Here is a 25,754-nt window from a genome sequence, read left to right as displayed (position 1 = left end):
TTTCTTTGGATGCTCAGACATGCTTACATAACATCTGCTCATGCTTGAAGTGCACAGTCCTGATTGGCTCTTGATGACGGCAAGATTTACCGTCAGCTTCCGACTGTATCAGCGGCAGAGTTATGGGAGAAGACTGAGAGCATATTAATCACTGTATATGTGGCACAAGTTTACGGTAACATCACTCTTTCCCACAAGGACTCGATCCAAGGGCCTAGTTTCCCACAAAGGCCCGATTTAAAGGTCTTTAATTCAGGAACAATAGAATTTTATAAAAACAATATGGGAAGTTGCAATTCTATTAGACATAAAAAAAACTCAATCTCCTGAAGAATAAGAATATCGGTTTGTTTATTCTGCTTTAAAAGCAAAGCACCGAGATGCAAAACTGTGTAGAAACATCACAAATAATGCTCATAAAAATGCTGTTGAAAAAAAAAAAATACAAAGCTATTAGCATAACAAGAAAGATCCAAGCTTAACAACCATGAAGACAGAGCAAAGGCAAGATAGACATACTGTTACTACAGGTAGAATGGCACTGTTCTTTTGACAATCAGCTGACAAGTGTTAAAATCTAGGCAAGAAGATTGAGAAACTGGAAAATCACAAATATTTTTCACAGTGTTCTTAAACCAGAAAATATCATCACACTGAAATGCATATATCCTGTTTGATTAAACCTCATTTTTACATCGAGAAAGTGTAATGAATTGGATGTTTAGCTGGTGTTGAAATTCTTTCCATTCATACACATCACTGATAACCTCACAATACACTATGAGGAAATGCCACAGGCTACTGTATGTTTCAGTTGATGCCAATGTCAAAAAAATAAAGCTTTTATAATAAAAATAATTTAAATCTTTCTTTTCTCTCAGTCAGTCTACTGTAGGTTGTCTTATGCTGATCTGTCATTCTGGTATATTATCCACTCAGCATTGACACAAAGCCTATGGATTTGACAGAACATTCATGGTCATTCTGTACATTTAGACCTCAAAACAAAACAATAGCAAATGTATGCTATTATTAAAAACATATGAAAAAATAGTTGCTTATGACAAAATAGATTATAACTGAACAGTCTGAAAAGTCATAGCTTTTTTCCCTAAAAACACATTTCTCTTTGGCCATTCCTCTGTTTACTGGTTTCCACAGTCATTACATTTGGCTTTAAATTATATGAGTTTAAACGAAAATTTCTCCCAAAAAACAAAACAAAATTCAAATTCTGTCATTGAATCACCCTCATGCAGTTCCAGACTTTTGTGATTGAATCTTAAACCGATTTACCAAGATCCAACTCAAATTAATGATTTATTCATAAATCACATTAAGATTGTCAGTGAATTTCCAACATTCTTTAAAGTTTCCCCTTTTGAGTTACACTTAAGAAAACCATACAGGTTGGGAACGACATGACGGCGAGTAAATGACGACAGAATTGTCATGTGCAGGCTAAAGGAAAATATAATCCCCAGTTAAATTGCTAGAAATATATTTATACATTGCATTACCACACAACTTTATTCAGCAGTCAACGAATGATTAATGATATGGCCGTATGTCCACTTATGACCAGTTCTATCAGAAAAAATGGTTTTTCCTTACAGAATCATGCTATTGGTGCACATCACATCAAATATTCTACAATAAAACAATGTGAGACGCTTTGACTGCAACACTATTTCGTGTATTTTCGGTCACAATTGCTCTTAAACAGAATGTGAATGTAGATTTTTTAAAAATCAAGATATAAACAACTGGTGAGCCACCAATCACATCTGTGTAAGTATCATAAACGCTCAACCATTCTTGCCTGATACCCTGTAATAGTTTATTAACTATTAAATGCTTACACATGCTGGGTTTGCGATACACATCAAAAAAACAAACAAATTTGTCAGTGTTTGGACAAGATTGGTGGTTCATCCTCTAAAATAACAATACATTTCACATACTGTATCAGAGTAGCAGCTTCTGGGAAGTCTATAAGGCACAAATATGATTAATTGGAAAGTAAAAGCTGTTGTCATGTTCTGCTCAAGAACTCACACTTCATTTTCATTCCACAGGATCATTTCACTGGCACAAGGCATAAAGTCCCCTTCTCATTCCAGTACATTGAAAACTGTGATAAAAGGACATCCATATACATCCAGGAAAGATATAGCTTTGTGATCAAACATAGATGTAGACACAAATGTATCTTCCTGTTCTTCTTCATCAGTGTTTTAGCATTTGAGATGTTCAATGATGGAGATCTCGCCGTGATCGTGGCAGTCCGGGGTAAGACCGTTCAGGTACAGGCTGCCATTTTTGGTCAGGGTCGGGAGAACTTCTTTCTCTAGTTCATCTGTGAAGTTCACGGACAGGGTCCTCCTGCATTGCATCATGTCCTGACCTGGATTTTGTCCCAGCTCCGACGACAGCTTGCGCTTTATGTACGCTGCCCGCTGAAACTTGTCGTAAACTTCCACGCTCAGGCGGCGCCGCGTCTCTTTGAATTCCGCTGACACATTAGCCGTCCATTCTGCAGCGTGAGCGCGGAACTCTCCCACCTGGAACACAAGGAATCGTCAGTGGGGCCAAACGCAGTCAACTGTCATGTGTGTTTAGAAGCATTTAAGAGGTGTAAATCAGAACTTCAAAAAGCTGTTTTCTGTGAGAATGTTTCAGCTCGAGGGAATGAGAGGCATGTCGGCTGACTCAGCCTCAGTGCAGCTGGGAGTGTTAAAGAAAGTAGTTTGGGCCTGGTGCTATAAGACTGTACAACTCAACCACAGTGTGCAGATTTTTAGGATCCCCTCATCCCAATCTATAGCTGTCATTGGGCTTATCATGTGATACTTAAAAACATTTGTGCAAATTTATTCCAGACAGCAACATAGTGTCGGCCCAGATCCAGGCCACATCTGGTGTAACAATAGATTGGCATGTTGTTCAAACTATAATGTAAAAATTTTATTATAGTTTTTGATTACTCTTTCCAATATTCGTGTATTTACTGTAATATATACCATGTATATTGTTATAACAGAAACTAATACTTCTATACATCAAGGAAGCATCAGATTCAGCAAAAAACTGTAAAGACTAAATTCGATGTCAAATAATCTTTCTATTCATCAAAGAATCCTTTTTTTTTTTTTAAATCAAGGTTTCCACAAAAATACTAAGCAGCACAACTCTTTCATACAACAATACAATGTTACTACTACTAAAAATGTTTCTTGAGCAGAAAACCAGCATATTAGAATGATTTCTGAAAGATCAAGTGACACTGAAGACTGGAGCAATGATGCTGTGAATTCAGCTTTGACATAACAGGAATACAGATATAAAATCTTAAATTTAAAATATATTTAAAATAGAAAACATGAATTATTATTTTAAAGGGTAATCATATTTCAATATACAAGAAAACTGATGAATAAATTCCCATTTTCAGCAGCCAATATTCCAGTCTAGTGAATCTACAAGAAAAACCTGTTATATAATATATAAGAAATCATATAATGTGCTGATTTGGTACTTACACAATAATAATCATAATAGTAATACAATTATGGGTTATCACAGTTGAAAATGATTGTGCTGCCTAATAAAGTGTGGAAACAGCAGTACAGTGTTTTTTTCAGTTGCTGAAGTATTTGCAGGTCGCTGTACACTTTCAAGTCAAATATATTGGTTTAAAAAAATGGAAAAACAAAGACATTTTGAAAGTGCTGCACTATAAGTGCTTGAATGCATAAGCTGCCGATTCTGCACACAGACAGAGCGTTTGAATAATAGCATTTTTTAAGAATATAAATAGTCATTGGTTACATTATATACAGTATGTCTTTGTAGGATGCTTTAAATTGATCCAAAAATACTGTAGTGTAACTGTCTGTTAATGCACTCCAAATTTAGGATCAATCAGTTCCTACCTACCAAACCGCTAAAACCTAGTACAGTTACACAAAAATATCAGTGTAAGACTATAGTCTCTAATGTTCACAGCCTTGTGCTTGAGATTCTCCAGGATGCACTATTACCAGAAAGCACCTTAAATATATATTATAACTTACCACTTTAATTTATTCAGGAAGAAATATTTCACTAATAAGCCAAGTCAATGTCAAGACAAATTGCGTGGGTCGCCTCTCAAAATAGAAATTGTAGTAGGAAGAACAGAGTAATAAAAGAGTAACACCACTGAGAAAAAAAATCTGATACAAGTAAACAAGGAACATTTGCTTTCCTCTCTAATGAGGTCATTAGATGGTAAGTTGGTCACAGGACTCTTGAAAAGTTCTAATTTGAGATGATTATTCCTGATGCAGAAGAAAAAGAAAGAAAGAAAGAAAGAAAGAAAGAAAGAAAAAAAAGTGCATGTGTGCTACACAACACCTTTACAGCATTTAAGAAACCCTGACAGGTGATGTATTATGGATGAGAATCAGATAGCAGAACTGGGTCATTCAGACCTTTCATTCACATTAATCCTCCACTGCATTTGCCTTCTCCTCTATTTACAGTAAGATGTGATAATGGACTTCAGTAGAAAACATTTTCAGGTTCAGATTTACAGTTTTCTGCTGCTTCACACATGCAGGGCTGAATAATACTGAGGGCTACATTCTGTGTTTTTTTTTTAGACTTTCCGTACATGTTCTTGTAAAGGACAAATCCCAGCTCCTAAACATAAAACTAAATTATGTCTTTTGTGATTCTATAGAGTATAACGTCAGAAAACGTCAAAAAAGTTAATGAAATCTGAACACAGCGCTGATCTGTGATTGGCCCCCAGACACATTGGAACTTTCTGCTGTGAACTACATAGCAAACAAAGCCACGATAACACACAATTAACTCCTTGACATGACCTTGAAGATTTCATACAGGCCTCATAAAACACAATCATTATAGAAATGCTATACAAGCAATAAAGTCAAATGCCTCTTTCATATTGTGGAGAAATACAGCTCAGTGGACATTAAATCAACTGTACAGAGTTTAGCAGGGTACAGTTGTGATGGAAAACCTTGTGATGTAACTACTTGGAAAATATTAATAAGTACAGTCAAGGGTTGCGTGTCATTCAGCATTTATGTTTGAACTGGGAATGCCCTCATCCACATTTCATTTCTGAATTGGAATTTAGGTTGCAAACAGAATGCATAACTGAAAGAAGTTTCAGCAACACTTTACCTAAAGCCCTTATGTATAATGCATTATAAAGGTACTCGTAATGTACGCTATAATGCATATATCTTTTCATAAGTATATCCTTTCATATTGTAACCAAAGTTAAAGTGCATTATAATATTTGCAGATTCTGAAATTGATTGTTTGCCAAGCGTTTTAATGCATTACACTTTCTAAAGGTGTGTTCAATGATTAAATAAGTATTACAACTGTGGTTACAATTATTCATGAGACTATACAATGCATTATAAAAGGTACATAACAAGACAAAATTACTGCATTTAAAATACTTTACTTAAAGCCTTTATGTATAATGCATTATAAAAGTGTTACTGAAGTTTCTTATGCTTACCAACCAAGGCTGCATTTATTTGATTAAAATATCTTGGTTTGGTGCTCAAGAAATATTTCTTATTATCAATGTTGTAAAAAGATGCTGCTTAAAAGGAGGATTATTTGTTGAATAGATGGTCCAAAAGAACAGCATTTATTTAAAATAGAAGATATTTGTAACATTATAAATGTCTTAAAGAAAATAATACTTGTATTCAAAAGTGACAGTTAAGAAAAACCTTACTGACCCCCAAACATTTGAACAGTAGTTTATTACTAAACATGTTTTCATGCACTCAGCATATGTATTTCCAAAAAAGGTTATAATGTAATAAAAGATTATTAATAACACTGAAATTGATACCATACATGAAAAAAATATTTCTGATGATAAAATGGGTAAATATAGCCATTGTTTTTTAGAAGCCATCAGTTTTAACACCAGTTTAGGCTAAAACGGCAGATTATCAGATTTCTATTTTTTGTTCTCAACTACTATTGTATAATATTATAGTTAATAATTATTTGATTCACATAGTAACATCCACATAGTAAATAATAGTAAAATGACTAGATTAACCAACACTTAGAATCAATATTTTTATGTGATAATGATCCTCCCATACACCATCACTATCAAAAGTATTGATATTTATACTATATGTCCATACTTAAAAGGCTTACATGGTAGAGATTTTAAATACACCATCTGTTCTAGCCCAGACAAATAAAACTCTTCTGCTGTGTGTCTGTGTTGCAATACAGGAAATGTCCTTTCTAATATATATCCCATTTCAACATCCTGTGGTTCTTAACCAATTCCCATTTACACTGGAACTGAGAGGGAACTGAAATTCAGATTTTTGCTCAAAAAGCGTGGAACAGAAGTGCCGCTCTCACCCTGGTGTTGCCTGAAACCATATCAATAAGCACATACCTCCTCTTTGGTTTTCTTGGAGATGACCCGGAGCCAGTCTCCAATCATACTGAGAACTGCAGCGAAGTAGGCAAGACCCACCAGGATCCAGAACCACACCAAGGGCTTATAATAGTCCAGATACTCAATCTCAGAGCCTCCTGAATGAGATAAATTAACCCACATCAACCCACCCAACTCATGAATACACTCGACTACTTCAGTTTGAGTTGTTTTTCAGGGTATTTGTTTGCTGTCAGAAACTAACACAAAGTACTTGAAATTGAGAATGAATGAGCAAAGTAGTGACTTCATTCACCTGCCACAAAGTCTCCAAATCCAATAGTGGTTAAAGTGATGACGACAAAGTAGATGGCCTCCAGAGCGCTCCAGCCTTCAATGTGTTGGAAGATGAGAGCGGGGAGGGCCACAAACAGCAGGCACCCAAACAGGATGAACAGGACTGTGGATGTCACACGGATTTTAGTTTGGCTCACGTTCCATTTCTGTAAGGGAAAACAGATGCGAAGGGAGGTTGAGAATGACGGGTGGAAAAGACAATTAAGCTCATTATAATCGCTGTTGAGAGACGTCCACAGTACTTAACCAGAAACCGTCTGAAAACATTCATTCTTATCCAATGTCTGGCATCTAGTATACACTGTCACACATAAGACATAGAGATGCACACTACCATTCAAAAGCTTGGGATCAGTAAGATTTTAGTAAGATCGGTAAGACCAAGGATGCAATTTTTTAATCATCATTCTCTTTAGTGTCACATGATCCTTCAGAAATCATTCTAATATGCTGATTTGGTACTTAATATCAATGATCAGTTGCTTAATATTAAAATATAAAATGTGTAACAATGTAAATGTTTTACCATTACTTTTGATCAATTTAATGCATCCTTGTTAAAGCTGCAGTCCGTAGCTTTTCCTCTTTGTCGCCATCTCTCTGTTCGAAATCTGTAACTGCAGTGATTCGCGGAATTATCATCTTTACGTGGGTTGTAAATCGGCATGAAACAGCGCGGATGAACACAGTGCTTTGAGGCGAGTGGTGCTGTCAGTCACCGCGCTGTGTGGATACTGTCATACAGAATCACAGATTCACTTTTTGAAAGTTTGACCAACATAAGAATTTTCATAAGAAAATGTCTTCTGAACAAGTAAGTAAAATCCATTTTTGTTCTGACCAACTAAGGGGGAAAAAGCATTCGACATGATAAGCTTCGTTAGATTTAATCAACCGTGCAAATTATAGCCTACTTTGTTCTCAAATTGTTCATGTTAACAACATCAGCATTGCGTGACTAATGTTAAATTTAATGTGTTTTATGGTTACCTGCGTAGTTCAGAATTCATATTCTCCATAATAGCAAAACGAGAAAGGCACAACAAAGGAAACTCCATAACTGTGTGAATTAAGAAAACGTACTGTTACACGATTGAACTATTGAAATGTCTTACTTGTTCAGCAGAAAAAAGCCGTCTCTTCTTCCGTTTTGAACCCCTTCAAAACACGGAGTTCACACACTTTTCAAAAGCCCCGCCGATGTTTAAATCCTTGTGTTCGCATGAGACGGTTTCTTTCTCTTTCTCTAGCCACCTTAAATCCGAAGTACGAAGTCTTTTGGGTTTTATAACTGCTGAATCTCCAGTTGACACTGATGATTGTTGTTTGGATTTTTCTGGATGCCATAAGTTTAATCATGTAAAGTGCTGCGAGAAAAGCCTATACATCTAAACATCTCGTCACGCGCAGTATAGCCGGCTAGCCGAAACTCCTTCTTTATGTGTACGGGTGTGACGTAATGACGCAAAGACATGCTCGAATTTCCCGCGGAAACCCACCAGTACCACTGGAATTAAAATCATTATTACAGGCTAACCGTTTTGAATCTAGCTATGGCAAGCAGATAGTTTTGACCACTGGCAGAATATGTTTTTTTTTATATAATTATTTTGGATTATTTTTGACTTAAAAAAGTTACGGACAGCAGCTTAAAAAAACTATTCATTTCTTAAAAAAAAAAAAAAACGTACAAACCCCAAACTTTTGAACGGTAGTGTACATACAAAGAAAATAAAGTAAATTAATAAATAAAAATCACAAACAAATAGATTTCAAATTTAGTGAAAAATTTATGAAAATAATAAATCAACTTCTAATGACATTTTACACTGTTATCTGTCATTTGATACATCCCACACTCATGGAAAACCTGGAAATATCGGGCAATTTTAAAATGTAATCCAATCTTAAAAGAAATTATTGTGATTATACATTTTTAGAATTGTTCAGCTATAAAATAGTTCATCTACATAATTTATCTTGTGTAATGTCATAATGGTGTCTATTTTCTGATAAAAAAAAAAAAGAGTGCAGTTGAATCATATTTGAATTAAATTAACATTTTTGTTTTACACATTTACTCAATTTCTAAACATTTTTGTGTGAATTAAGTGCTATTAATACTTATATCAGGCTTTATTAATAGACTACATTAATATACATTAATTAGCCAAGCATGTACAGTTATTGCCCAATGTTGATAATCTCAAGCCAAATATACTGTAGGATGAATGATCGGCCTGGCTGAAATACTGGCCAATCACTAGTTTAAAGACCCCCTCAAAATGAGAGCTTTATGGCCTTCAGTCAATTTGTGTTAGCTTCGAGTACACCTAGATGGTAGGGTACTACAAAATGTAGATTTTTTTTTTAGTAGATATAAACATTTAAAATGTGCAAAAATAAGAACAGGACCAAAATATAGATCATAAAGAATGGATGAAGGAAACTGATGACTCGTGCTGCACTAAACCGAGTGTTGTCCAATCAAACGCTGCAACCAACCAGCATCATGAATGATGATTCTTGATGTAACTCAAGGCTATACAATGTGGAAATATGTCATCACAGGACAGAAAGCTGCACTCGACAAGCAAATTCATTGAGTAGAGTTTGTGAAATAAACACTTGCCCTTACAATTTTTTTTTTCTTTTCTTTCAGCCATTGTGTTTATTATGTGGTACACAAAAGAATGAGTGCACCAGCAATAAATAATTCACTATGCTGTATTGATTTCTGACAAAAAATAAAATACTTCATTGTACGTGTCAATGTTCCAAATTGTTCCTGTGCCAAAACACAACAGCTCAGCAGAAAAGAATGTTGGTGTATGTGCAACGAGTGTAAACAAGATGGCCACCAGAGGCACTTCAGTTATTACAGCGAATCATTAAAGTGGCCGAATGTTCTGCAGCACCAAACAAGGCTATTAAGCAAGCATTTCTACAAAACAATCATTATTTTATAGCTGCAGGGGATTTATTGAGCGAAGACGATACAGTGCATTTCTGATTGAAGGGATTTGATGTGCACAGCCTTTTATTTCTAAATTAATTATATAATAATATTGTTTAGATGTAATCTTTTGACTTGCCATGGTGGTTATTACACATTAAGTTTTTATAAATATTTCACAGAATTGGTCTAATCTGTTGTTTTAACTTGAATAGCTATTTACATCGTTCAGGTCAAAAAATAAAAAAAATCCCTGAAAATGTTTTTCATTCATTCCGTAAAAAGAAAAAACAGTTCTGGAAACAAGTTAGTATAGATGTATGATTCTAGAAACTGCTGCACAAGTAAAAGGATTATAACTCTAGATTATAAAGTGCATTAATGGTATAAATCCTGTGAGCAATTTTGCTAGTTTTGGGTACATGATTTTAGCTTAATTTAATCTCACCACAAACATCTTTTCCACTTTGGCGATTCCTTTGCCAAATATTGTTCCAAGCTGATCGCCCACTCCTGCCAAGAGGAACCCAAAGAGTGGAATCCCCAGCAGTGCGTAGATAATGCAAAAGATCCTTCCTCCTTTTGTGTGTGGAGAGACATTTCCAAACCCTGCAGAAAGAGAAGTCCCAGACATTATGTGTAGGAATGATCTGCAAAAACATACAGGTCCCAGCTAACAAGGAATGTTCTCAGAAATTTGGTTAACGTTCTAGTAAGGTTCTCTCAAAGTTATGAACAAACGTTCTTCCAGTAACATTAATAGAATTTTTGTTCAAAGTTATCTGGTCTATAATAATGCTCTCAAACCATTAGCACCAAAATTGTATTTATACATCTTTCATGAAACGTTTTTAGTTGGATGTTATGGTCTAATGTCTTTTAAAATGTTACTCGCTACTTTTTCAGATAATTCAGAGAACATTCAAAGGTAACGTTCCAATAATACTTGCAAATTGATCAAATAGAAAATACATTACCTTAACGTTCACCAAGAATCAAGAAAAAAAAAAACATTTTTAAAACATTTTTAAAAACCACCCATTTTTAACGTTGAAAGAACATTCAGAAACAACGGTTTCATAACTTAATGGGAATGTTCACAAAATGTTCTTAGAATTCATTTTTGTTAGCTGTGGTATTACTGTGCTTCCTGAAACATTATTTAGTTGTTTTCTAAAGCTTGTAAGGTATTTTGTTGACCATTGTCTTGAGTCAAACCAATAATTTAGAAAATTGAGAGGGCCTGCAAATCTTCTACCCTCTTAAAAACAGACGTTATAGGTATCAAGAGAGCTACCTTAAGAGTCAGAAGCTTCACTGAGGCCGTCTCTAAAGGTTCCTCCTGACAACTCTTCTAAAACAATAGAGATCCCATGAAGGAACCGGTGATCTGCAGACAGACATGAGCCTTCTGACACCTCGTAGGATGCGGATAAAACCAAGACATGCGTGTCTTACTGAAGCCCCTTCAATGTGAATGTGGCAAGCCGAAATAGCAGCAACACACCATCGTGGTAGCAGTGGTTAGTCCTGCTGAGAGATGCTCTTGAAGGAACTCCAGTACTGAACCAACCAGGCAGTTAACTGGGTTAAGGCCCTTGCACACTGAGTCCGAAACTCTCGTATGCGTTTTTTCGTATTCGTGATTCGGTGGCTCTGAATTGTCAAAACACTATTCAAACACCATTCAAACTGCTTGCTACGGATGCGAAAAACGCAGAAAATCAAACCCGATACGTTTTTTTTTATGACGGACGAAAGTTTCGGAGGCAGTGTGCAAGCGTGATTGACATAACCTGAGGTCGTATTTATTTTTTAATGTGTGAAAATTTCGGGCGCGAATTTCGGACTCAGTGTGCAAGGGCCTTTAAGATGATGCGGTTCACACCATGATTTAAATAGACCTCATTCGAGAGACTATAAGCTGGTAACCCTCGGGGGGCCAGGAGCAGAGCTTTCTCGCTGAAAAGCGCTTGCAGTGAGAACAGTCAGCTCCCTCAAGAGCTGACCTAACATGCTCTAATCCCATGCACTGCACACAACACAAAATTATTACCTATCACCCTCAGAAATATATATCGGACATGGCAGAACAAATATCCAACACTTATTCTTTGTTTTAAGTCAAACCCCTGCTCTAAAACACAGACACTGTGACAAACTATACAGACAAGCGACTTCTAACGACAAAGAAGCTGGTGATGCCGTGTCAGGCGCCATTTTATAGACACTTCACGTACTGCGTAGCGTCACCTGACTTCGTACATGGGCAATGACATTGGTGCGTGTACACATGATTCAGACTCCGGTCACGCTGACAACATTCCCATAGCATCCACACAATAACGCAGCATCGAAGTTCGCTCAAAAGGGAACCGATTCGATTATTTTTTTCACCTATTAAGCCCTGGTTCAAACCAAATCTAACAAATCCCTTGGTTACAAGCCAGATTATGATTTTGCTCTAGGAGTATGAAGGGAAAGTAACATTTAGGAAATTTCCTTTTAAGCCTGAAATGCATTACATTATGCATTCACAAAGACATACAAAAACAAACAAGCTTTGAACAAAAAATTATTAAAACTAAATGTATTATTTTTTTCAAGAAAGTTTGACTCATTTTGTATATTAAAATGTGAGAATACAGCAAGAATACCAGTGGTTGCGGTGTGTGTAATACTACCACAATAGGAATTTAAGCAATTACAAGAGCAAAAGGCTAAGCCACTGGACAGGCCCACCCTGAGTGAAGCACAGCAGTAGGGGGGCATTTCCGCCTCCATCCAATTACATTTCCTTTTTCCTTGAAACTCATTAACTGGGCAATCACTCCTCATGCACTCTATCGTCTTTTAAATCTAATTAAATCAAAAAACCTTGAAAGAGACATAAAATGGTTTCCAACGAGACAACCTTAATTAGACACGGCACAATGGAGACGAATAACTGTAATGTCTTTACACATAGCCTTTTGGAAGAATTATGCACATGTTCATGGTTGGATAATATCATGCTTGATTCCAGCAGATTAACTATAAGGATTTAAGTATATAAAAATGTATAATGCGTGTTAATGGCTTCAGCATTTCTATTGTCTCTTTATACAAAAAATACTGTGGCCAGACACTTCATTGTTCAGATAGATAACATCATATTTCCTGACCTTAAATAGAAACAAACAACGAGTAATTAATTTGTCATAGACCTAAAGAAGAATGACTTCGATGCAAACAAATCTTCAGATGTAAAAAAAACATGAGCCACAGGATTTGATGCAGTGGTATGTCCGCGCATGTGTCTTGATCAATGAAAGAGAAATCGATGATGAAAACAGAACCTTCATAGAATAAAAATGGAATATGCTCCATTTCTCTTTGCTTAACCAATATATCTTGTTTGTCTGCCACATGCAAACAGTCGGACTTTGTTTTGTTCAACATTCTCAACCCTGAACATCGACTCAAGTCTGTATTCACACCAGTAGTCACAAAGTCTTACATTTGTTGATCACTTGTTGAATTTGTAAACAATAGCTTTAAAAATTAAATAAAAACACAATGATAATGTTTAACCGAAACATGTTACTTTAGGGCATCAAGTCATATTTGTTCTCCAGGTAGTCCTTTTGAAGAATGTATGGACTGTACAATTTTTTACTGGATACCTACGACTATTTTAACACCTCAAATTTTCATCTGAATAATAATTATTATGATAACAATGAAAATAAAAAGTACCTAAAAGTTCAAATGTTTTGTACAAATGTACACAAAAAGTAGCTGTAGTCCCAGTATTGAAAAGCACCATAAACACATTCATGAGTCATAACACCTAAATTACTGAAATTATGTGTTGAAAAAGCAGGGTAATATCTGTTCTCGAATCTGATGAGAAATGAATGTCATGTGCTGTCTTAGAGCACAACACAAGTCAGTTTGACACAGGGAACAAAACAATGTCGTGCCACCCTCATTAGAGAAGAAGCACTACTTACTGGCAGACTGACGCAAAAAGAGCTTAATGAGCACACAAGTGTGTCTTTTGAGGGCTTCAGCTTTGGCAAATACTCTGGACACATGTGCTGATGCCTGTTAGTGAATGTGATGCCCTCACCAACAGATGAACGCACAAGGACACTACAAAGTGAGTGCATCCTTGCTGGTGGAGGTGGTCGGGGGAGTTGACAGGTTTTCGTTCAAATGTCAAAAAAATTATTATTATTTGGTCACCTATTGGTAAACAAATTAGCAGTTGGAGCTTTAAAGGCCAAGCCTATAAATTGACTCCCTTGGGTGACACAAATACATTATGGATGATGTTGATTCATGCAAAATAATACAACAACATTAATAAAATAACTCCAAGCAACCTGTTTTTAACAAAAATGTTAAAACAATCAAATCTAAGAACATTTATTTTGTCCTCACGCGCACACACACAACTTTTAAACTGTGTGTATATATATATATTCAGATAATATATATATATATATATGCTCATGAAGGCTGCATTTATTTTACCATAAAAATGGTCAAATAATATATTTTATCAATTATTCCTGATGGCAAAGCTGAAATTTCAGCAGTCATTACTCCAGTCTTCCGTGTCACATAATCCTTCAGAAATCATTCTAATTTGCTGATTTACTACTCAAGAAACATTTCTTATTATCAATGTTGAAAACGGCTGTGCTGCTAAATATTTTTGTGGAAACATGACATTTTTTCAGGATTCTTTGATGAATAGACAGCGTTTTTTTTAAATAGAATTATTTTGTAACATTATGTATGTCTTTACTGTCACTTTTATTAAATTTAATGCATCTTTGCTGAATAAAAGCATAAATTTCATTAAACAAAAATGTTTAGGGCCCCTACATTTTTTAACATGTACATAAAACATGGAGATGTGATGTGCAGCCCCAAGAACTTGCTTTTATACAGTTGAAAGAGGCCAAGTTATCAGACCAGCTCGGTTCATTAATTTCAATTTGTACTTCGCAACCTAAGTAGGGACACTGGGGGGGATTGATGAAGGGGGCTTGCTCTTTAATTCACTACTTGGCTCCGTTCCAGCAGGTTTCAAAGATGTCTTACACATGTATTCAAGAACAGTCAAAGCTGCTGAAAGGATTAGTTAAGGTTCATTAATCAAGCTTATTAAATAACATTAATGCAATTTCCTTCACATCCTTAGCGAAGAAGTCAAAATGAAAAATGCAGCTGCTGATTATTTGCTAAGAAATGAATCCATAAAATGCTGAGTGTTCAGATCATATGTAAATATCCTTGATTTCCCTTGATATTTTAATTGCAATTTACCGTAAATATTTTAATTAATAGAATTTACATTAAAATTTTAGTCGTTAATGCGATGTTCACGTTTAGTTTCCTTTTCGTTTTCATGGACTTTTGGATGTTCTTGTTCTGGTTTTCATCTAGCTTGATTTTTCCTTGCCGAAAACCTCCGCTAGGTCCTGGTATTTTTAGGGGATATGGACAGTTTTCTGAGGTTTGGGGCTTTTCACACGGGTAGTCAGACATGGGACCTGGATGGTGGGGTTCAAGACAGAAGTTTGACCATTGGATGAGTTCCCCTTGCCTCCATGAGATCTGTGGGTCATGTACTGACAGCCAAGGATGCCCCAAGAGGATGGGATGCAATGGTGAGGAGATGACAAACAGGATAAGTTCCTCAGTATGAAAAGTCAAATTTGGAGCTTAATCAGGAGTGATTTTTCCCTCCCAAAGGGTTTATTGTCAACTACCGTGATATGGTGGAAAGCATTGCACAGTAGGGAGTTGGAATTTATGGAACAGTTGCTGATATATCAAATTTACTGCAGGTCCAGAATCCACTAGGGCTGTAACACAACGGGTCTGATTAGTGTTAAATATTTTTACTGGTAGTGAGAAATTGAGGAAACGTGAGGTCAGGCTCGCTTTGGTTGTTCCACCCTTGCCTTTAATGGGCAGGAGACACACTGATGACCAGATTATCCACAGTAGAAACATACTGTAGATCAGGGGTGTCCAATCCTGCTCCTGCCGATCAACTGTCCTGCACAGTTCATCTCCAACCCTAATCAAACACACCTGCCTTTAATTTTCAAGTGATCCTGAAGACCTTAATTGGTTGCTTCAGGTGTGTTTGATTAGGGTTGGAGATGAACTGTGCAGGATAGTCGTGCCCTGTCCCAAATGGCACACTCCGGACTTGTGGACTTCCTCAGAGTCCACACTTCGGTGACGTCATGTAGTGCAGACCTATAGGGCCCTTAGCGCGAGTCCGCGAGGGCGCATTGAGAGGTATTTTTGGGACAGACTCGATCGTCACGCCGGAAACAGGAAGACGGTCTGATTGTTGTTATGGACAGGAGCTACAGGTTCGGGGAAATATGTTGCCTATTGTTGTTGTGTTTACATATGACTCAGTAAAGCCCTGACATTCTGTTCTATTTATTTAATGAATCATAATGCGATCGGAATTATTCAGCTCGCTATTATTAGCCTATGTTTGAGACATCAACCACTGGTTGATGATCATAATGTTTGTATAAACTTGTCATAAAAACCGTAATGATAATTACACTTAAATATTTTCTTCTCAGCCATGTTAACAATTGTCCGTGAGCGAAATCTCCTCCCATCCGTTGTCTGATTGGCCTTTCGCAAGGATTCCTGGGTAGTTAAAGTGCGTGGAGCCTGCATCTATCCGGGCTTCGCGGAAGACCGCTTCAAGGGTACAAAGGGGGCGCTGCTGAGCGTTAAAATGCTAAATAGGACGGCCTACGGACTCATAGACTCGGCGAGCACGCGCAATTTAAGTCCACGAGACCGAAAGTCCGCATGAAGTGCGCCATTTGGGACAGGGCCTCGATCGGCAGGAGCAGGATTGGGCACCCCTGCTGTAGATGGTTAAGTCATTGGCGCTGGCGTTCTTCACCTAATTTGCATAGGTTCGGGAGATTCATGGGAAACATGACTGGATAGCTCAGTGGTGGGTTCAAATTAAACTGTCAAGCTTGATTGCCAGATAATTGTATTGTGAAAGAATTAAGGATTCGTCTTTACATGCCAGTTCCCATTGTAGAACGGGATTTAATCCCTCACGGAAAACTGTTTTTAAAGCCACGCCGTTCCATCTGCTCTGTGGTGCTAATGTGCGGAATATAGTGGCATATTCAGCAGCGGTGGATTGGCCCTGGCGTAGGTGTAATAATTGGAATGAAACAGCTTTCCCTCCGGGTGGATATTCAAACACATTTTTAGCACAAAATATGTGAATGAACTATACGGATCTGTAAATCATTGTCCCAGACAGCAGACGCCCACTCTAGCGCTTTGCCTATGAGAAGTGACATGACGAAAGCACACTTGTTTGACTATGGTATGCATCAGGTTGATGTGAAAAGAGATGAGCATTGATGTAAAAAAACCAGACATTTAGACCCATCAAACTTATTAGTTAAAGCCAGCCTTACCGGTTCAGTTCTGGTTGACAGTAGAGCTTGAATATACTGAGTTAGATGTTCATTAGTAGCCCATAGTGCAATTAGCTGTTCCTGGTAGCCCTTTAGCATCTCGCTCTGATAAGCAAAAGCCACTGGTGGCTGTGAAACTCCTGCTGGATTCATGTCCAGCGAAGTATTCTGTAATGGATCCACTACTGGAGGCGTTTTAGAATCCATTTGCTGGAGTTTATTAAACAAATCAACAAGTCCAGAGCATACAAACCAGTATGTGTAAGTAGGCAGTCCAACAGCAAACAAATCCAAAAGAGGTAATCCAGAGAACATTGAAAGGGTCATGCTCAAGAGACAAGATAGCAGTAACACTTGGTATGCAGGTGAACTGGCAGTACTTCTCAAAGATGGCTACTGAGAGCATGGTTTAAATCAGAAATTGGGAGATATGAGGGTCCGTGGCTCTACCATTGGAAAAAGAGTAACGGCTAACTTGGATCACATGTGCCTTGATTCACAGCTCAATCACTGTTTGCGGATACCATAGAAATGAATTATAAGTGCCGTAAACTGAATCATGCCTGTCACGCCTGTCCGTGACTTCTATTTTTAGAGTTTGCACTGAAAATAATTTGCTGTTTAATAAGAGATCAATACAAACGAATGTTAACCTTAAGAGCAAACATGTTGAAGATTAGACGATGAGTTGATTCATTAAATGATTTCCTCACAAAAGCAGTTTATTCAGAATAGTGAAGCCACTCCTCCATTGAAATTGATTTTTTTTTTTTAACGGCCACTTGTAGCAGGCATTACGCTTTTTTCGGCTAAGGTTGCAGGTTTGCCTTCAAGTGTGAACTAGTGACAAAGGAAGTGGAACTAGAATTCTGGTGATGGCTCCCTCTGGTGGAGGGATGAATGATCCATGGACGAAGACGCAACAGCATCACAGTCTCAGCGACAGCACAGATGTTCTTTAATTATAAAAAAAAATTCTTGAGCACCAAATCAGCATATTAGAATGATTTCTGAAGGATCATGTAACACTGAAGACTGGAGTAATGGCTGCTGACAATGTAGCTATGCCATCACAGCAATAAATTACATTGGTTTGAAATAGAAAACAGTAATATTGTTAAATATTACAATTTAAAATAACTTTTTTTTTTTTTTTTTAAATCATACCGACCCACACATCCAATAGAAGCTGACAGCCTCACAGGACCACACCTAGAGGTAAAGCTGTAACTGACACATTTCACAATTAATCAATTGCAAAAAATATTCATCAATTGTGCAGCCCTACTGGTGGTCTATTTATTTGACTTTTGTCCCTGAGTTAAACTCGTTTTTACCAAGCACCTTTCCCCAAGTTGCTTTCATCACCTAAATGAAGTGATAATGAAATTCAAAAAGTCACTAATCAATTAAAGAATCAATAAGGGGATTGATACTGAGTACAGCTGTTACCTATAGTGGTGATGACAGTCCCTGCAAAGAAGAAGGAGCTGCTGAGGTCCCACATGCTGCTGTCATTGGAGGGGTGACCCGAGGGATTGACCCCGGCCCGGATAGCAACCACCACTTGCTGCGAATGAGAGAACAGGTCTCAGGAATAATCTCCAAAAATATAACGAATCATTTAAAGCTCAAACCAAAAACGAGAGCAATAAACACGGAGCAAACACTTGATAAAAACAAACTTTCTCCAAAAATGAAAAGTCATAATTAACTCCCATCTCATGTCATACCTGTATTTTCTTTCTTTGTGAAACACAAAAGTGGATACTCTGCCATCCACAAAAGAAAGAAAATATTACAGGGTCAGAATGACATGAAGGTTGAAAAAATTATGGCAAATCTTCATTAGGAAAAGTATTACATGAATATACAGGACATGTTATTTAGAAAAAGAGTGCTATATTTCCAATTTACCCATTTTGAATCATATTCAGCCATGCTATTTCCAGTATAACCCCATCTGCTATTGTGCAGAGAGATGTAACACGTTTAAATCGGAAGCAGACTGTCTCTGAATGAGCAGGATGGCTGGCTCCAATTGCCTACATTCAGGCCCTCAAACAAAGACACGGATCTGTTCTTTATCAGTGTTCCACAGCATCTCTGGATTTTACGTCACACATTACAGTGTCAGCTGGGAGTTAAGACAGAATTTGTCCTGTAACTAATTTCATTCACTGTCAAATCTGGTATAGTATGGCTGCCTTATCAAATGTATGGCCCCTTGTTTGTGCAGCAGGAATGATATTATACTTGTACTGTTTTTCAGACTGTGCCTCTTCTTCTAAAGAAGGGATCTTGGCATAATTGAGATATTGACAATATTTTTGCTTCTCTGATCAGTGTGTTCCTTGAAGACCTAAAGTCACTTACTACAAGCTTGGACTGATTCCAAACTTAGGGAATGTGTAGTTCTTTAAAGAGCTGTTCTTATCCTTTTAACACTATAAGTTAAAAAGCACTTAAAAGGACACATTACTCAAAGAGTGAGTGGAAGGTCAAAGCTTTGCTGAAGTTTTTCTGTTCTCATTTCATATGTATGCAAACTTCAGAAACTGAAGTAAGTGAAGGGCAAAAGGTGGAGCTGTCCGTGGTCCTTAACTCATATCTCTTTCAGCATTTCTCTCATTACATGTACATGAGGCAAGAACGTAGTATGGCCATCTCTTGTCTTATCGCAACTGCGAGATAAGGTGAAAAAAGTTGCAAGTACAAGATGTAATGTCCAAATAATGAACAATTGGATTGCAATTTTTTTTTAAAGTTGAGATTACAAGATGTTCAAATCTTGTTGATGTCCAAATAATGGAAAATTGCATTTGCAAAAATACAATAAAAAATAAGTTGAAAATATAAAATGTAATTTTTCAAAAACAAATGGAAATTGAATTTAATAAGGTGGCAGTTATGATATATAAATATAATAATGGAAAACTGCATTGCAAAGATGAAAAATAAAGTTATAAAAATAAAGCAATAAACTGAGTAATTCCAATAGGGTCCTCTCATCATCGGTGCTATAGGGCCCTAATTACTGGTATACAATGTAATGTCGACAAAAAAAAAAGACAAATAATGTCAAATAAAAAGAAATGGTTCAAAAAATAGAGGTGCAAATAATGCCACAATAACAAAGAAAAGCATTTCAAACGTTAAACTTTAATGGGCTGCTCACACAGAATGCATTTTTCCACTGTTCTACTTTTCCATTGTTTTTCAATGTAAAGGCACTAGACAGATATTTTTAACTGATGCACTCGCATCTTGAGCAGCGTCTTGTTCTAAAAATGCGGTCCTCAAGTTAAAATAAGTTCAACTTAAAAGTTTTTTTAAAAAAGGTGTCTCTAGAACCTCCCCAAACAGTGATGAAGATGGGACAAAAAAGACCCATAATTTCGCATTTCTTCATTTATGTCACATCGGCCCAATATTTACTGCAAAATATTCAAGCACTAAGTATCTATCTCTTTTTTAATTCTGCAGTGGCTTGTATCAGGTGTTGGGCCACCAGGGCCTCTGAGATAAACTCTGGCCACAGTGGCTCAAAGTCCAGAGAACTGTAGCAAAAAAAAACTGGGCATGTTTTCACTAAGCAGTGAGTGAGCAATGTAAACACTGTCAAAAACACATTGTGCAGGTTCTCCTGGCCTAAATAAAGCTGGAGTCACTCAGTGTATCCCAGCTGCTCATCCATGCCTCCTCCTCCCAGCTGGCTGCAGAAGAGCTCAGGCAAAAGTGAGAGGCCATTCTTTCCATGGGGAGGCTTTCCTGTTTGTGAACACAAACTAAGTGCCGCTACAATCACTACTGGGTTTGGGCTCTTGGCAGCAAAGCAACTTGGCAGGAACCAACATTTGTTCAGAGGTGTGTGGATGTGAGCGTCAGAACAATAATCAAGAGATGGGAAGTAGATGAATGCATGGTGTTGGGATGTAATTTATCGTAAAAGGTAAGGGGGAGGGGTACGAGTTGTCTCCTGGGGTTAGTAAATGTAGATTTATAGCCTGTCAGAGAACTACAGGAATATTTATAGGTAGGATGTTACTTTAACGCATCACAGCGCACAACGACCTAACCGCACTAAAAGTATGGAAATCAAACGTAGAACTATTGCTCAAATTCTTTAAATGATTATTAAAATATTGCAAAAACAAAAGCAGCACTCCCATCCCATGTGTTTACAACTTTATGCACATTTACAGTAAAAAAAAAAAAACTTTTTGGTGTTTTGTCCTGGATTTAAGCAATATCCTAAGATTTACATAAGACTTTGTGGATGAAAACCCAGCTAATGACACACAGGCATCCAGGACCTTTACACTGCTGCTAGAATTGCAGTAAATCTCTGAATAGAAAGTGACATTTTATAAGTGCAATCTACTTTTGCACAAAGGTAATAGACTCAGAAGGCACATAGTGATGCAATGTCAAGAGCAGATTTAATTTCACAACAGGTGAAATAATGTTAACTGAACTCCCTAAAACCAATTTAAAAGAAATTACTGGCAAACACACAACTTTTAGGAGAGCAGATAAAGCATACAGTTATTAGCCATAAGAACATTTCATAAATACATTCAAGACAGAACAGATTGTTCAGCATGTTTATCATTTCAGCAAAGCAATCTTTTCCATCCCTCTTATTTCTAAGAAATATGGTTGCATCACACTTCAGAAACAGACCAACATGTCTTCGGCTTAGTGTTTTCAGTGTCTTCAATTAATCAGATGGCACACTGTTTCTGCCAACTTCAGAGCTGTCTGTATTGATTTTTGGCAAAGATTAGTCTATTCACCCAAAGTACCACACACAAAACCACTATGCTTTGAATCAACATTTAAAAGGCTGTTTTTACCTATACAAATAAATATTTTGAATTCAAATTTCAAGCACACAGGTAAATGATTTTGTACCTTGACCAGGTCCTCCAGCTCAGAGGTGTTGACACAGGCATGTCTAGAGAGAAAGATCATTTTCTCCTGCAGGATGAGGTACTTCTGAGAGATCTCCTGGGGCTGTTCCAGAGCTTTGAACACCGTGGCTCCGATGATCAGGTACAGGACCACCAGCAGGAAGATCGCCAATACTGTTTTCCACTTCATTACGGTGGTTATGGTATCACAATCATCACCCGAGTTATACACAATGGGCTTGGAGGAGAACGACAGCCGTGGTTTGGTGTTGTGTGTGGCTGATTTAGGATCTAAAAGATCAGGTGCAGCCACTGGGGGGAACAAAGGGAGAGAGGAGGTAAGAGAGAGCAAATGAGGAGAGAGAGAGCGAGAGAGAGGTTATAAAAGCCAGCAGTAATTCAAAAAACTGCTGATGAGGCTTTAGTAATTTTGTATTACAGTTTAAAGAATCATGCTTGATGTATAGATTTCTAAATTTATTTTTTCATGCGTCTTTGTACATGAACGAAAACACATTCATGTTTTTTACATGGAGCCATCAATAAATAATAGTCGCTATGAAAGGCACAGACAGCTGCAGGGTTTTAAAACAGTGATGAGTTCGATTTAGATTATGGACATAGATTTGATGGTTTTAGAGTTTAATAGATTTTATTCTGAATCTAAAGCATTTTAAATTCTGTTCCTTGGGAACATGGTGTTTTATGATAGGGTTATAATAACAGTGTTGAAACATTTGACTGCTTATTTCTTAATACAAGCATTTACAATTTACTTTAGATTTTCATAAGAGCATCATCGCAGAAATAGAAAAAAAAATATGTAAACAATTTTCTGAGTAAATATCACAATAAATTACAAAGAAATGGCAAGTAACACTGAATTAAACAAAAAAAAAAAAATCATTTTCAGGGTTGTAAAAAAAATTAGCGTAGGAGTGAATCTGGCCCTTCATCTGTGAGAATATTAATTTGGTTCTTTCTCAGCTGACTTCTGCAGTGTTCCAGCCAAGTGTGAAAACCCTCTCTAGCAAACCAGTGATAGTGGACGTAATGTTCTCCTCACTAGTGTCCAGTATGCAGCGTGTGGAACTACGTTATGCAAGACAGCACAAGTTTCAGCATTAATTTAGAGCTGTGCATAATACAGACCTCAATGCTTATTAAAGATCTAGTTACTGAAGCCCCAGAGGGTTCCAGCAATGCATGTGTCCACTTATGTGGATGTGAAACTTTAACCCATGCAGATCCATTCAAATCACTTCTCTTTGGTGTTTTTAAATATTTTTATTTGATTATTCTAACAGGACTCTAACTGCCAAACTTAAAAGTATATCAATAATATTTTGACTTTTACATTAAAGCTAAAGTTGATATGAGCAAGACAAGTCATTAGATCACATTATATAATTTTTTGATGTAATGAAGCAAGCAGAAGAGGCACACTGCAAAATGTGATTTCAGTAATAATCATCCTACAAATCTGGAAAAAACATGTCAAAGCTGTGTGTGTGTGGTGTGGCACTGTGATGCATCATTTGAGCTGGTCACCTAAAGGTAAAAGGTTCAACCCCTGCAGAAGGCACTTCAATAGCCATCACCATTGTAGCAAGTGTATTGCAGTGTTTACAGTTAGATTTTTACTTTTATCTGCTTTTAGTAATATTCCAGCTAATCTATAGTTATCATTTTATTATTTAATTTCAGAAAAAAAACTTATTTTTTTCAAACGGAATCTACAGTGATTTTGCATTAACTTTGTCCAATTATTTGTTCAGAACCAAACCCAAACCGTAATAAAGAAGAACTATTAAAATGAACTGATTATTTTGACTGATATAATTTATGGTCGCATCTCGAGTAGAATTAAAGCATGATCATATTTAATGTCCCTAGAACATAATTCGGGTGTGAATGGGTTAACTATCATGCCAAATTTACTACATAATTAATTCAATTATGCAAAAAGACATCTCGCACTTACTACTTTGTCAAATCTCTTCTTCTTCCTCATCGGCTGTTTTGAGTGCTGGACCTCTTGACTTGTTGTCTTGCCGTTCTCAGGAGCACACTAGCAAAAACTGGATGTTAATCATGGCAGCAAACACACTCGCATCCCTCCGTATTCTCTTCTGGACTATCATGCCTCTGTCCAGTTTTAAATCTCCATGCGAGCAGTATTTTGGAATCCAGCGGTGGATTTCGTGGTTGAGTAAGCACTGAAGTGAGAAGGGAGTGTCCAAAGGGGGCACACGGATAACTGGACGGGCTGTTCTCATCATGAGCGCGCGAGCTGTCCGTCTCCACGCTCTCAAGCGCTCGAGCTCCTCGTTTGTTCGCAAACTGTGGGCAGGTTTCACGATTTCATGCGCGCCACTCCATTGCCGCAGGTCACATCGATTGCCAGTCAATAATATAGGGAAGGAAATCATGGGGAATTTAACGATTCTCGTTCTCTGAACGATTCTGGTTTAAGAGCTACTTTTGGGGAGTAAATATTTGAAAGAACCATATAGCAGCTGGTTTCCAAGTGATGAGATAAATTATTTCAACCAAGCAGATAAAATAAACAACCAGATTTAGGCCAAGTCTCACGAACATTACAGCGACAGTTGTTGGTTTTGAAACGGAAACTGAACTTGTGGTTATTAAATAAGTCTTTCTGATTAATTGACCCTTTTCAGATTTCCGGGTTTCTCGGAAGCAGAAGTCTTCAAAGTAGTTGGGTAAAGCTCTTTAGCGACGAATGAGAGAATACATTAAATAAATATGTTTTGTGTGTGTTCCCATTTGCTCAAATTGAAAAAGAAAAACTCCACAATAGTGATTTCACAACTTTTAAAAAGAGAGAAAAAATAGAGAGAGATTGATAGGGCAAATAACTTTTTTTTAGTTATTTGTTGCAAAGGTAATATACAAGGTAGGCTACACTATATAGTGTTATAAATCTAGATAGGCCTACATTTTTCAACAAAAAAACTAAATATAAAAAACGTTGCAGGATTTACCATGCTGATGACCATTAAAACACGTCATCAGTCTGTAAAAAAAGGGTCCATTTGGAAGCTGGTCTGTTTGATTCTTGAAAGTGTTTTGATGAGAATCGGACTACAATTGTGAATTTACAATAAAAAAACAGCTCATAAGAGTAATTTGTTCAGGAATCTGACTGCATCGCCATCGACAGACCGGGCTGTTTTTATTCATTGAAAAGGACCAACTTATAAGAGTCATTATTTCAGGAATTGGAATGGTCACGCAGCTGCATGTTTGATTCATTAAAGAACCAGCTCAATCATCGTTCAAGAATAGTACAGCATTGGTCACAAAACTGCCTTATCACCTTGTTTTAGTATCAACCTTGCTCTTATCAATCAATCAATCAAGGCCTTTAAGTGTCATGAATTTAAATGTTTCATGTCACATCTTTCTGTTGGCTAGTCATGTATGATTTATCTTTCTGGTAAGCTAGTTGTTTATTATTTATGAGTAAAATTAAGATTTTGGTTAATCTAAAATTAGGCCCTATTTGGAGATATTTTTATATCTCGATATAAAACATATAGCTACAAGCATAAAAAGTGAATATGTGC

At 36.9% G+C, this 25,754-nt stretch overlaps 1 protein-coding gene across 1 annotated transcript; it reads right to left on the bottom strand.

Moving 5' to 3' along the window:
- Positions 1 to 1,689: 1,689 nt before the first annotated feature.
- On the bottom strand, positions 1,690 to 24,560 carry kcnk2a (potassium channel, subfamily K, member 2a). Its single transcript, XM_056266391.1, has 7 exons — positions 24,146 to 24,560; positions 22,163 to 22,473; positions 18,698 to 18,815; positions 10,210 to 10,370; positions 6,765 to 6,951; positions 6,467 to 6,606; positions 1,690 to 2,564 (listed from the first exon to the last, which is right to left on the bottom strand). Coding segments are annotated over exons 1-7 (1,245 nt in total). The 5' UTR covers positions 24,147 to 24,560; the 3' UTR covers positions 1,690 to 2,237.
- Between the last annotated feature and the right edge of the window lie 1,194 nt (positions 24,561 to 25,754).

The sequence above is a fragment of the Rhinichthys klamathensis genome, unplaced genomic scaffold (genome assembly GCF_029890125.1).
Source record: "Rhinichthys klamathensis goyatoka isolate OS25496 unplaced genomic scaffold, OSU_Roscu_1.1 h1tg000247l_1, whole genome shotgun sequence".
Taxonomy (NCBI): Eukaryota; Metazoa; Chordata; class Actinopteri; order Cypriniformes; family Leuciscidae; genus Rhinichthys; species Rhinichthys klamathensis.
The sequence above is the reverse complement of the archived record's forward strand: the minus strand, read 5'-3'. Positions and strand labels throughout refer to the sequence as shown.